Raw genomic sequence first — 13,538 nt, forward strand, 5'->3', positions numbered from 1 at the left:
ATGGAGGGAAAGCAGCCAGAATCAGAACATAGCGAGCACACCGACGCTGTCCGGGATGATGGTGTTGAGCCTTATGGGCCTGGAGGTAAGTTTTTGCAAGTCTTGGGAGATACCCCTCCAACCTTTGAGGTTATTAATCAGGTGTCGGGTGTATTTAGGAATCCGTGGTGTCATTCAGTCACCGTATGTGGTCGCATGCGCATCTCTCAGTGCCATAGGTGGCATCCTCTTCGGCTACGAGTACGTCTTCTTGTCACAACAGTCCGTTGCGCGCCAGCCTTCTAATCGTTGCGCAGCCAGGGAGTCATATCTGTCATTCTTGTCATGGATCAATTCTTGGATAGATTCGGCGAGGTATCCGATACAGCTCCCGGATCGGGGTTTTACAAGGGACTCATGACCGCCATGATTACTCTGGGTGCTTTCATTGGTATTGAGACGACTGACTTACCCTCTCATTACCCGATGGCTGACTCGTCCAAGGTGCCATGAATCAAGGTTGGCTGGCCGACGCCTATTCGCGAAAATACTCCATCATGATCGCTGTGGCCATTTTTACAGTCGGCTCAGTGTTGCAGACTGCAGCAATTGACTATCCCATGCTGGTCGCTGCTCGACTTATTGGGGGTATTGGTATCGGAATGTGAGTAGAGTCTGCCTCGAACGAATTCAGCCTTTAGCTTATACAAGATTGTCGCCTCGCATAGGCTAAGTATGGTTGTTCCGCTATACATTTCCGAGATATCACCACCCGAAATTCGAGGAACCCTGCTTGTTCTTGAGGAGCTCAGCATCGTCGTCGGCATCGTCGTTTCGTTCTGGATCACGTACGGCACGCAGTACATTCACTCGCACTGGTCTTGGCAACTGCCTTTTCTTCTTCAGATTGTTCCGGGTCTGATACTTGGCTTCGCTGCCATATTTCTGCCTTTCTCACCGCGCTGGCTAGCATCCCAGGGTCGGGAACAAGAGGCTCTAGTGGAACTGGCGAAGCTGAGACGTTTGCCGGCGACCGATGCAAGGGTCCAAAAGGAGTGGTCGGATATCATAACAGATGCAAAATTCCAGGCCGCCATTGTGAAGCAGCGCCATCCCAGCCTCACCGGTGGCGGCACAATCAGCAGAGTCAGGCTAGAGTTTGCCGGTTGGGTTGACTGTGTCCGGCCGGGGTGCTGGAGGAGAACTCTTGTTGGCGCTGGCCTCATGTTTTTCCAACAGGTGAGAATTGCTTCTCGAGCTACACTATTGACCAAAAGGCTAACTTGGCCGAGTTCGTGGGCATCAATGCGCTCATATATTACGCCCCGACTCTCTTTGGGTAGGCTGGTGTCTTGTCCTCGCGAATGCTACTAAACGTTGTTAACCTTCTGGCAGCACCATGGGCCTTGACCTCAATATGAGCCTTATCATGTCCGGTGTCGTAAACGTCGCGCAACTTGTGGGCGTCGTCTCCAGTCTTTGGACTATGGATCGGTTTGGACGGCGCAAGCTACTCCTGACTGGTAGCGTTGCCATGTGCATCTCTCATATCATCATCACCGCTCTGGTTGGAATGTACTCGGGCAACTGGCCGCAGCACACTACTGCCGGGTGGACGAGTGTTGCCTTCCTCTTCGTGTACATGCTCGCGTTCGGGGCTAGCTGGGGACCGGTTCCTTGGGCCATGCCTGCCGAAATCTTTCCATCATCGCTACGAGCCAAGGGCGTTGCCATTTCAACATGTTCTAGTACGTATACATGCCTTTTGCCATGAAGTTCAGCCCTTCTAACGATGACTCTTATTTGAGATTGGATCAACAATTTCATCATCGTGAGTAATCCTAGCGCCGTCATCAATCACTGTCACGGACACTAATCATCAATAACACAGGGACTGGTGACTCCGCCGCTAGTTCAAAACACCGGCTGGGGAGCATACCTTTTCTTCGCATTTTTCTGCCTGTTTTCGGGTCTATGGACATTTTACTTTGTGCCCGAAACAAACGGCAAGACACTTGAGCAGATGGATGACGTATTCAATGACTGTACGGGGGCAGAAGAAATGGCACAAAGGGCCAACTTGCGCGAGCAGATGGCCAGTCAATCTACAGCCAGTTAATCAGCAGACAGCCAATTAATCAACAGCCACTCAATCAGTAAACAGCCAGTCAACCAACAATGTGGCGTGTCAGAGAGCGAGAGCAAAGAGAGATGAGGAGATCACAACCGGGCACGAGCTGAAGCAAAGACCTGGAAAAATGTGGCATGAACGTGATATGAAGGAGAGAGAAAGAGAGGAAGCTATCTGGCGAGGTGGATGATGAGGGGTCACTGGCTGAGTCAGCGGGCCTCGTGCCTGCCAACAAACAGCCAGTCAATCAACAGCCGTTCAATTAAGGATTGCCAAGCAAGAGATGTGGGTTTTAGGCATAAACAAGACTCTGTTGAACTATTTGCTCCTTCTTATGGCCGTTTGCAAGGGAAGTTCTAGGATATCACCTCGCATCCACATAGTTAGAGCTCCGACGATGAACCTGGGTTAGTCATATTAGCTAGCTTGCCGAACATTGCTCAATGAATCAGATAATACCATAGTATAATTAATAAAGGACTTATGCACATACAAGAGAGTTGTGTTATGTGTATATATCTATAATCGAAAACAAGACCCAATAGCTAGTGGAGTTTTCAACAAAATCATCACTCTTGTCGCATGCACCCGCATGCCTGTAGTCCTCAGCTGCTGCAAGGCCCCTCAACAAGTCTAGACAGGAGCACTTCCGAAAAAATGATTCGGACAATAAAAGAGGGGAGGGAAGACATGATGGAAAGCTGCATACATGCACGATGGTGCGTCGTGCCTATGCACGAGAAGCGGCACATGACGACGGATTGGGCAGCATGGCAGCATGCCAGCGGAGAGCGAGAGAGAGCCTTGCATTCTTGCATTGCGCTGCACCGGGGGGGGAGTTGCAGCGACTGTCAGAGTCAAGAGAGATAGGTGCGAGTGAACAGCAGGAATGAGGAAAGGATAGCCATTCATCGATCGTCAGGCTCGAGGCGCCGTCATGATTCTTTGTCCGTACATATTTGGGCCTTGTCCAAGCCATAGGGCTAGACACAGAGCGGGCGGTTCGTTCGGCAAAGGCGGTGGCGACGGGAGAACCAACCCATTTGTCATCTTAACCGCCAACATTCATCTCTGCTGGAGAAAAAGGTGTGGTGATGAGTCGCAGTGACCACCACCAGCAACCAGCCAGTTGTCACTTGTCAGCACATGATGCGCGGGGCTGGCCAGGGGTCAGTCAAGCTGAATATCACTGAGGCGGCCAACCCCCCTCCCCCTCCTCCCCTTCACCAGGTCAGAGTCATGGCCAGTAATTAGTCGGAGATGATTTCTGTCAGCATAATGCGTCATTTTATATGACTTTCTACACTTTTGTGTCGTGAGTGAGAGTGAGAAACAAAGCAGGTGGATAATAAGCGGCAAGGCCGAGCGCAGGCGCCGTTGAACGCCCAAGCAATCAATCCATCAGACACGGCCCGTCGCAAGGGAGCGAGCGCAAAGGAATCATGGTGGAACCAATGACTGCGCCAACCAACCAAAGCAAAGTGCTATCAACATTTGCTGACCGTCCGGCGCGTAGCACATTGACGACATCCAATCGTACGGTGTCAACCGTGTCATTCCAGCGTATCGTTATAACTTAGCTGCCATTGTTGAGCAGTATACTTCTTCGCACAACTTGTGCAAGGCAGATACGACGCCTCTCAAAGTTAAGCTTGGCATCGCCTCATCTCTGCGCGGGTGCCAGTGAACAACGACATGCCTTGCTGTTCTATGCACTTGCCCAGCATTCCAGCGCCAGCCAGTCGATTTCGAAAGGCAAGTACGATTTAGCGCTGGCCACCCCGGAATGCACCAATAATGTTACTGGCCGACAGTTGTCTGCCAGCTGACGCCGAACGGGCTCTGAAATTGGCTTGCCTAGATCTGAGCAAGGGAGGAAGTAGATGCCATCCCCAGACTAGCAGCGCAGCACTGCCACCCGGAGCAAGCGGGTGCCAGTTAAGAATGAGGCCTTGCATTCGCTGGTGCTAGGTCATGCGGATGCTCCTTCGTGAGGCGGCCACGAATCTAGAAGCTGCCTGCAGGTCGATGTGGTTTGAACTTTTGGTGAGGGCTGCACTGACGCCGAGAACCTTGACTGTAACGCTTGCGTGACCAGGCTGCGCTGATTTGCAGCATGCAGTGTCCTCATTTTGCTCGCTGGTTGGACAGAAGGTTGACAAAGGTGCGTGAACATCCGGCTAGCTGCAATAGCTCTGGGGTAACTATTTTGGTTAGTTGCTCGTTAGTCTGGTGTCTCATTGGCGAGCTATCTCCTCGTCGTACTAGCCAGAGACTCCCATAGCTGGATAGGTTTGTGGGGGTAGCATTGTCGTGGCGTTGGTGAGCTGGTGTACTCAGTAATAACTGCTTTTACGTGACATGGCGTTTCATTTCTTCTGGCTCCTGTTGCCAAGCCGACTGACAGAACAAAAAAGACCCCAGGTGTGATCACTGATGAAGGAAGGCTCAGCCTTGTTGCCTAATCGCCAGGCCTGTGTCGTCCCATCCACGTGTCGGTCCTCAATGAGCCGAGCGAGCCTGATGACTGTTAGCGGGACAAACTGCCGTCGCTTCACCCTTGGCAACTGTACCTAGAAAGCAGGGGGACTTATTAGAGACATGAACAACTGGCAGCAGCACATTGCGTCAATTACGAATCGAAATTCGGTGGCCTCCCGTGCGGGCCATTCTTTTCTGGCCATGGAAATTTGCTTTGCCCACACCACCCATCGCTTATATCCAATATCGGTATGGATGCTCCGTAGTGTGGGAACAACGGCGTTGCGACAGGTGATGAAGAATCGTGGCCCCAGAGACATGGGGGAGGGAACTATTTGCAGCCGCTAGAATATTGATAAAAAGTGGCCCTAGTAAAGAAATTTTGCACCATTGCGTGCTGCAACTCTTCTTCATCAATGAACATCGTCATTTCTGAACTAGCCAGCCCAGGAATCGCGAGCGTGCGCGTTTTCGCCGAAATGGTCAGCACATGCCCACAGGGCAGCGCGTTGCGTGAAGCCAATGTAAGCTATGGCGTCACCTTGCCGAGGGCCAATCTTGAAAAGATTTGCATCCCAGTGACAGTAACTATGCAGGATAATAATTTTGCAGCGATAATCACAAATCTCAGAGCCCAAATTGCGAGACGGTCGCTGGACAGCACACAACAGTGACAGTGAGTTTGAAAATGGACCGCTACTGGGACATGCGCCGTGTGTCTTGTCGAACCCAATGCAGCCACCCATAAATTATAATAAGCATCTGCATGCTATTGCAGGCTGGTGGGCTTGTCCGGCGGTGCAGCAAGGCAGGCCATGTGGAAGGGCTTGGTTCCTCTGATCCAGATTGCCCTTATTACGATGCATATCAGTAAATAGTTATTTCCCAGCCAGATATATGCCAGCCAGAATCAGCAGATATACGTGCTCATGTCGCAGAGCATGCATCATCTCTTTAGGGTATCAACTCAGCGGTGCTGGCGATGATGCACGAGAAGCGTGGTGTCTCCATTTACACGCCGCCGCCACCAAGCCTCTTGTTCCCACCAGTTTCCTCTTTTGTGAGGAGGCTTCTGAGAACTGGCAGGCTTCCCCAGGGCGCAGTTTCGGAGGTGGACGGCCTGCCACATGTCGTAGACTAACTATCGGTGTAGGTTTTTTCGGTTTCTTTTCCCCAACTAGCACCTGGTTGATGAGGGCAACACTGCCGCAACAGCAACCGGCGCAGGTGCTTGGGCGCACTGCGACGTCGCATTGAGCCTACTGCAGGATGAGCCTGGACAGGGGGCCCGCGGGTATGGGGTTTGAACATCCGTCGTGGTCTTGATTTGTCCAGAGCAGGATGGACCCTGCATCATGACGCTGGGACGTGTTTGCAAATGCACCAGAGGTATCAGTAGTTGGTCTGTTGTTCTCTCTCTTCTCGCAGGGATCTAGGATGTGCGGGTTGCCTTGCAAAGTTGCTTTTTTTCTTCTGGACAATGGCATGTTGAACCGTGTACGGAGTAAGACGAGTCACCGCAACTTTCTCTTGTTGGCAGATTCCAGCCGATCCCTGATTTTCTTGCGTTTACATGTTGTCTCTTTTGTAGGTGTAAAAAGTATGTCGCGTTTTGACAGACACTGATTTGTCGGACGGTCCTTCTGCGACAATGGTGGCAGCAGACGAACACTTGGGAGAGAGCCGGTGCCGAAATGTGGCAAGATCGGCGCCTAAATTAGTCTTGTGCGCTGGTCCTCGGTTAGAACATCGTGACTATGGGTGGTGTTGATGCTGATTAGACGTTGGCCATCGCCGCGCACTGTTTGCCAAGTAATGAGGTTAGACGCTAGCTTGGTCATTTGTTGAAGTGCCGTTACAAACAGAGGGTACATGATGAGGCCTATCTGTTCTCTGGTAGAATTTCTGTGGTGCTTGATTTGTGATCTTGGCTCTTGGCTTGTTGGTGGTGTCTAGCGCAGAGTGGGTGAGTGGCTTGCAAGTTGCACCGCATGGAAGCCGTGGAAGGATGGAAGAATGTGTGGGTGTTTGTGAAATACTGGTCGACTGGGATGTGATGGACTGGTGGTGCAGATTGGGAGTTGGTGCGGCATGGCGGCTGGGTGGGACCGTTGAAGGGAGCGTTGGCATAACTACCTTACCTTACCTGTTACAGTGTCGGGTACTTATGTATCTGACCGTATTTGCACGGCCTGACGACATTTGACATTTATTCGTACCATCGGAGTGACGATGGTTTGACACGATGTTTTATAATGGGTTGTTAGTATAACTTTTCAAGTCATTATATTGTTCCAGATGCTTGTTTCGCATCGTATGCAGTGATCTCAATCATAGTTCAGGCGTCCATGCCAGCCATCCTTCCAGACAATGCGTGCATCTCAGGAACCTGTTCAATATCGGCACTTGCGAGATTGGCTGAGGGCTTTGCAATTTCGTTCTTGTAGCGGCCACGACGCTCTGCACACTGCACACGCTATTCCCCCTAAACCGGGCCCGCCAATCCCCTGCTCTGCCCTGCCAAAAGAGCCCCCTCCCTGTGGACCCGCACGACCCGGCTGGCACCAAACAGGCAGCTGCCTGCCCCACACTCACTTACCCACCTCGCTGGCGCAAAAGAAAAAATAAGGGTTGTTGTCCTGGTACCTGGTCTTTGCTCGTCATCATCAGCGGCCACTCAAGTCACTCATCAATGACCTTTTTGATATTTCCCCTTTTGTCTTGCAAACTGGCTGGCCTTGCAAAGATGATGACGGGCGCGGCGCGTTCTCTCACTGTTGGCACCTCTTGGTTGGCCCTACAGATTACCAGTGACCACATCAATGCTGCGTGACCAGCGGTAGTTAATACCAGTACCAATAATAAGTACCTACCTAATAATACCAGTGGAAAACGCAGCTCTGACAGAGAACGACGCATGGCACAACAGCTCATTATTGGTACGCAAGTCAGTCCCTGTCACGACTCGCTATTTACTGTTTTCTTTCATTCTTTCATTCTTTCATCCGTATCATTCTCTGATATCCCTACCTTTTACCCTTTTCGCTTCTCGAACATCTGTGTTCTTTCTTCTACCTGTCTGTGCTCCCGTGCACCGTGCCGTGTCGATCACCGCTTTACTGAGTAGCACGCGCTCTTCCCTGCACTTGGCTGACGCACCAACGTCACAGTGTTTCGCTCGCCCGCCAGCGACCTCCGACCGCTGTAATCTGGAGACCGAACTCGCACTGGGATCCTCCCCTAGCAAGCATCCCTCAACCCCCCCTGGAAAGCCCCCCATCTCCCCATCTTCTCTCTTTCTTTTTTTTTTTCCTTGGTTTGTTCCTTTCCGCAACCTTCTCTTGTGTGTTCACTGTTACGCGGCTCCGTCGTCTTCGTTTTCAGTCTTCTTGCTCTGCATTGCTCAGTGCGTCACTCGTATTTCTTCGTCTTGGCCGTTTCTGTTGCCGCCCACGCCCCCCTCAATTTGGTCACGCTGCGCCATTGCCAGGACCCTGATTACGTCGGTGGCAAACAAACTGCCCCAAGCACTACTACAATCCCACCATTCGAGCCGAATTCTGTCAAAGAGTACACGACTACCCTCTAGTCTATCATTGTCAACCTCAGGCGTGCCGAATATACTGTTGCCAATCTCCGTCTGGCCGGCACTCGCTCATCCGTCTCGCCAACCTCTCTCCCACTGCTCAATCAAGCGCGTCCACCACAATATGGCAGACGATCACGATACTTGCTCTACGAGCTCGCATCCCATTGTCCGCTCCGACTCATCCACATCAACCGCTCCTTCCGACCATAACGAGCCCATCATTCACCAGCCCATCCCGACTCGTCCACGTTTGCCGAGCCGCAAGAGCAGCGGGCCGCTCGTTGTTCCCCGTGATAGCTCAGAAGTCGGCCCCGTCGACTCGCACTTTGGTCCCGACGACGTCCGCGCCATGAGCCCTCGACGAACCAGCGAAGACATTGACAAGCTCGGCAAAGAAGCTCGTGAAGAGCTGCATCGGTGAGCCTTCGCCTCAACCAATGCAACGTTCCATGGCATCGCCGTGCTAACCATGTCCAGACACGCCAAAGCTCTGCAAGAATCGCTCATTGATATCTTTAACCGCATAGAGGCTGTTCGTGAAGAGCACGACAAGCTCGACAGTAACAACAAGTTCCTGCAAAAGTACATTGGCGACCTCATGAGCACCAGCAAGATTACAGCCTCCACCAGTCGAGCCAAGAAATAGACTTGCCCACCCGCGACCTCGCCATTTCTCGCACTGGCAGTTTCTTGACCGAATCTACCTTCGCCATTGGCAATCATTGACTAGATTACGCATCCGTTTCGCCGATTCCTCTCACACTACGCCTCTACGATTCGTTTCGGCTCTCGAGCGAGCACTTGAAGCGCCAGCTTTGCAAAAACAAGCCCACATCTCTGCGGCACGATACCCCTGCCGCTGGCGCTTTTCTACCTTGATGCATTTCCTTCCATCGGCTGCGGCACCGATGCCACTTATTTTCTGTACACTATCGTCTGGCATAATCATGCGTCGAGCTTCGGACCCTGAACCTGCGACGCGTCATTATGCAACCACTCAACAAACATCCAACAAAGCATACTGGCGGGCGTTCTTTTGATAACTTGATTTTTGCGCGTTTCCATTGTCATCATCTTTACCTCTGTCTTTGTTTTCTTGTCGGTGATCACGACATTCTACGGCTGTAGATTCAACACCAACCGCAACCTACCCACAGTAGCTCTGCAAAGTCCGAGGCTCCGAATCTACTAGCATTTTATTCATGGCGCAAGACAGCTGACGGAAAAAATATGGTTCATCTTTTTATGCTCGGAAATGAGTTTTTCTTTACTTCGCTTAGGGCAGTAGGCCGATAGAGGTCCGATACAATACATTCTATTGCAATCCCCATGCGCTGTTTTGTGTAATCTGATCGCTTCCGCAATGACGTAGGTGCCCCCTAGTTACGAAACAAGGAGCTCTCTGCGCTCGCCACCGTCATACGAGGCCGAATTAGACAACTCCGAAAACTGTCCAGTATAATGATAACCCGCGACGTGTAGGCGGGTTACGCATTAGCAATCAGCGAATGCAAAGACTCCCAATGTGTATCTAGACGCCAAGATGACGAGCAATCAAGACGTTATACATGTGAATAACGTTCTAAAGATGACGAGAAACGAACCTGAGTTACAGTCCAGAAATCTAAGACATAAAAATATAATAAAGAAGAAGAAAAAAGTAGAATACAAGTGCCATGATTTTAAGTGGCAAAAAAGAAAACATGTCTGCTTCGGAGGGGAATCGAACCCCCGATCTTCGCATTACTGATCATTTGTTAGTTGACTATTTACTGTTGACATGCTTGTAGAGGCGGGACCTACCGAGTGCGACGCCTTACCACTTGGCCACCAAAGCCAGCTGATTTCTGTGGCAACAATCGTGCTTATTTGTAATTATACTGGCTGACAGGTGAAAAACAAAGTCGGCCATACACTATTCTACGCTAATTCGAAGAGAAGCAGTTTTCAGGCTTATCTCAGACACTCTACGCCGATTTTATTCAGAAGAGAAATGGCTGCGATTGCTAATGAGAAATGTATTACTGGCCTAGCATTACTTGATCGCACCTGCCAAATGCATACGTACAGCTTGTAGTGTCCTTGTACACAAAGATCGCGCAACGTCTCTAACTATATTTCTACTAGACACGCTATAGCATGGCCGAACTAATTACAGCAAGCAGCAAGGCTCACACTATCTTGAGCATTCGTTGGCAAAGGCGCAAAGGTGCATCATGAGTAGTTACTTGGTGTGGGGGGCGGCCCGCATCGACGCGCAAGTATGGACGGTATGTGATAGTGTGCTATGTCGCATATCTCGTATGCATTCACGACCTTCCCAACACACGAATTCTCCCAATGTCACAATAAGAGGAATGATAGCATCTCAGTAAAAATACAATAGGATACCAACCTAGAACGAAGACAAATGATAGGTATACTGCGGATTACTCAAGAAAAAAAAAATGATATATAGGCACTTGTGATTTAAGGGGGGAAAAAAAGAATTGCTTCGGATGGGATTCGAACCCACGGTCTTCGCATTACTTTTGGAGATGTTAGAATGGGACTTGTTATTAGAAACGGGCATGTTCAGGGGCTACTAACCAAGTGCGACGCCTTACCACTTGGCCACCAAAGCCGATTAGGCAGTGGGGACAGAGTGACTTATTTCAATACTTACACCACTAGCACTTCATCGCACGGTGTTCCTTGCTGAACTTGCTTACCAACTATGCTGAGTAGACGTGAGAATTCAGAACTCTCCTCTCTCAAACGCTTACCGGGCGTTTCTTTGCCTCTGCCTTTTCTCTTCGATTGTGGGTGGGGCGACAAAAAAAAATCAAATGGAGGCGGCTTCTGAGCGCATGTCATGATGATACCCTGTATAAGTTGCTCCCAACATAAAACGAGTTCCGTCGCCGCAAGCAAGTGTCAAACGCGGTGGGCTTCTTTCTTTTTTGTGTGTATTTGACTTCAAGAGTTCAGAGCTATGTAAGCAGCAAGTTTTTGGCTGATTCGAGCATACTGCCTGAGCTTGAATTGCTTGTCGAGTATTTCGAAGAATGCGTACATTTACACGACAGCCAATTGACTGTCTCATCCAGAAGAACATAAACAACAAGGCGCAAAATTGAGCTGCAAACCAATCACTCACATAAATCTAACAATATCTCATCAGATCGCACGCACCACGAATTTACTATCTTCTACAACTAGACCGCCATGTCGATGTCCTTTGATGAAAAGGTAGTTGACAAGGGCGCGGGGCGTCGCGCATCGAACGCGGAATGGAGCAGGCCTCGCCCAATGCTTTCGGACATTACCCACTTTGCTACACAGATTGCCAGCCAAACAGTTCATCCAAACCAGAGCGTTTATTACGGAGAATCCGGCTTTAGTCCCGGGGCACTTTACTGGGGCCGCCAAACGACATCCGTCCATCTCCAGTGTTTTTATTCGGTGGGTGGCAAGTGGGTAACCAGATGAACTGTCGCTTTCCCCCCAACTTTCTGTTTTTCGGTAAACCTTAAATGATTGTATAAGTCTGAGGAACTTATGATCGTGCGTATAGACAAATTTTTCGCGATTTTTGGAAACGAGTCTGCTGTATCCGTAATCCGTACGTGGATGTGCCTTATCTACATATGTCTTGCTTTCTCCACTCGGTCACGCGTCAAACGCGTCGCAAGGGATGCAGATGTGATATAGATTCGCTCCAATAGCAATTGTCCAACTTGTAGACTACCGCCATATGGATGCCAGTGCAATAAACACACCCTGGACCTGGCTTCCCATTCTGCACCTGCATGTGGACATTGAATGGATGAACGGCATATCCCAACTCAAACATCAGTGTCAGCATATTGATATCAAAACGTTTACGAGAGCTTTGCAAGTATTCGCGCCATCGGACTGAGACAGGGAGACAACCACAGATGGACATATCTCAAGAGGGTAATACCAAAGCAAAGGCTCAGAAGATGAAAATAACTTCAAGTCGAAAAGTTTCTTTGACGCATGAAAATGCTAAATAAATGATAATAGATTGGATAACTATCACAGTTCTATAAAACCCTGAACCATCTTGACACATTGCTTATCCACCGATGATACATCCATTAATTGAGATACATTACTCTTCACATCTCTTCCTAGTGATGCCCATGCACCAGCCTACTGGATAAGACTGCCAATGGCGACGCAAGGCAGGGCAAGGTTGACAAGACCACCGTAAGCCTAATTGTATCGTTAGATCCTGAACAGCAGTCAATTAGAGACTTGATATAACTTACGACAGAGGGAGTGTTGTGGCAGCAGGCCGCACGGTTGGTGCACTCGGACTGGAGAAGGTTGCCGACAGCGAGGACTGGAGACTTGTTAGTACTGGCTCAGCGACTTTCTCGACCACTTGAGGCTTACCATTGACGGGGATCTTGGTGCAGGTACCGAGAAGGTGGGAAAGAAGACCATCAGCACCGACAGTGGCACCGAGCAGGCCGCCGAGGCCGGTTTCGGGGGAGGAGTGCTCGATCTTGGTCGTCTTCTCGTTGCAGCAGTAGATGGACTGGTCGGCACCGCACCTGTCGCCAGCCTGGCCGAGAGTCATCTTGTGCAGATCCTTTCCACCATGGTGGCCGGAGGGAGCAGCAGTCACAGCGGCGATGAGGGTGGTGATGGCAAGAGCGAAACGCATGATGACGGTATTGTTTATTTGGTTGAAGGATGTGGAAGAGGTGTCAAGAGGTTTCTTGTGTGAGAACGAGAGACTGTGATGGGTTGAGGAAAAAGAAGAACGGATACCATGAGGTCGCTCGCATGGACTCTTTATACCTGATGCCGCCGCTTCCAAACACCACCATCGCCCAAAGGAGCAAGATATGCATGACGTAGCATTGCTCGCGAGCAATGCGGAAAGAAATGCACAAGTCGTGGCTAGACGCTTTGGAGGAAATGAACTCTAAAATTCGTCTCCGAGGAGCGCATGCCGTGCAAAATGGCGATCAGCCGACAGGCTTTCTTCAGAGAGCGACGGCCCTGCGCGAACGGATATGACAGGACGGCATGGCATTTCTCGCTTTCACCGACGCGGAGCATTTGTCTCAGAACTGGGTCCAACCCACCAAGAGAGAAAGCCATAGTTACTGTTACCAGGCAGCCAGGCCATCTGACGAGCCCTATGTTTGCGCTTCCTAGACATGTCTTGTACCCAGAACGTGGGACGACAGTTCGAGTACATGGGCACAAAGCGCTGGCAATTTCACCACCCGAATTGTCTCGAAGCCGGTATGTTCTCCAGCTCGCTACACATCGGTCGCCTGCTAGATAAATTATGTTATCTACCATCCGAATTACTACGGTCGTGCCGCGCTTACT

General features: G+C 50.3%; 3 protein-coding genes across 3 annotated transcripts; 2 read left to right on the forward strand and 1 right to left on the reverse strand.

Annotated features, from left to right (window-relative positions):
• BBA_03013 (hexose transporter) lies at nt 1-2,098 on the forward strand (the record flags this gene model as incomplete). Its single annotated transcript, XM_008598110.1, has 9 exons — nt 1-85; nt 159-240; nt 297-430; nt 484-643; nt 708-1,218; nt 1,257-1,318; nt 1,375-1,727; nt 1,788-1,810; nt 1,871-2,098. 9 exons carry the CDS (start codon nt 1-3, stop codon nt 2,096-2,098), a joined length of 1,638 nt encoding a protein of 545 aa, XP_008596332.1.
• A 6,203-nt stretch (nt 2,099-8,301) lies between these two features.
• On the forward strand, nt 8,302-8,826 carry BBA_03014 (bZIP transcription factor; the record flags this gene model as incomplete). The annotated part of the gene is made up of 2 exons (XM_008598111.1): nt 8,302-8,597; nt 8,658-8,826. 2 exons carry the CDS (start codon nt 8,302-8,304, stop codon nt 8,824-8,826), a joined length of 465 nt encoding a protein of 154 aa, XP_008596333.1.
• Nucleotides 8,827-12,338: 3,512 nt separating this feature from the next.
• Nucleotides 12,339-12,858, reverse strand: BBA_03015 (class I hydrophobin; the record flags this gene model as incomplete). The annotated part of the gene is made up of 3 exons (XM_008598112.1): nt 12,339-12,401; nt 12,458-12,531; nt 12,585-12,858. The coding sequence occupies 3 exons, from the start codon at nt 12,856-12,858 to the stop codon at nt 12,339-12,341; spliced, it is 411 nt and encodes a 136-aa protein (XP_008596334.1).
• Nucleotides 12,859-13,538: the final 680 nt, after the last annotated feature.

Source organism: Beauveria bassiana, assembly GCF_000280675.1.
Source record: "Beauveria bassiana ARSEF 2860 unplaced genomic scaffold BBA_S00006, whole genome shotgun sequence".
NCBI lineage: Eukaryota > Fungi > Ascomycota > Sordariomycetes > Hypocreales > Cordycipitaceae > Beauveria > Beauveria bassiana.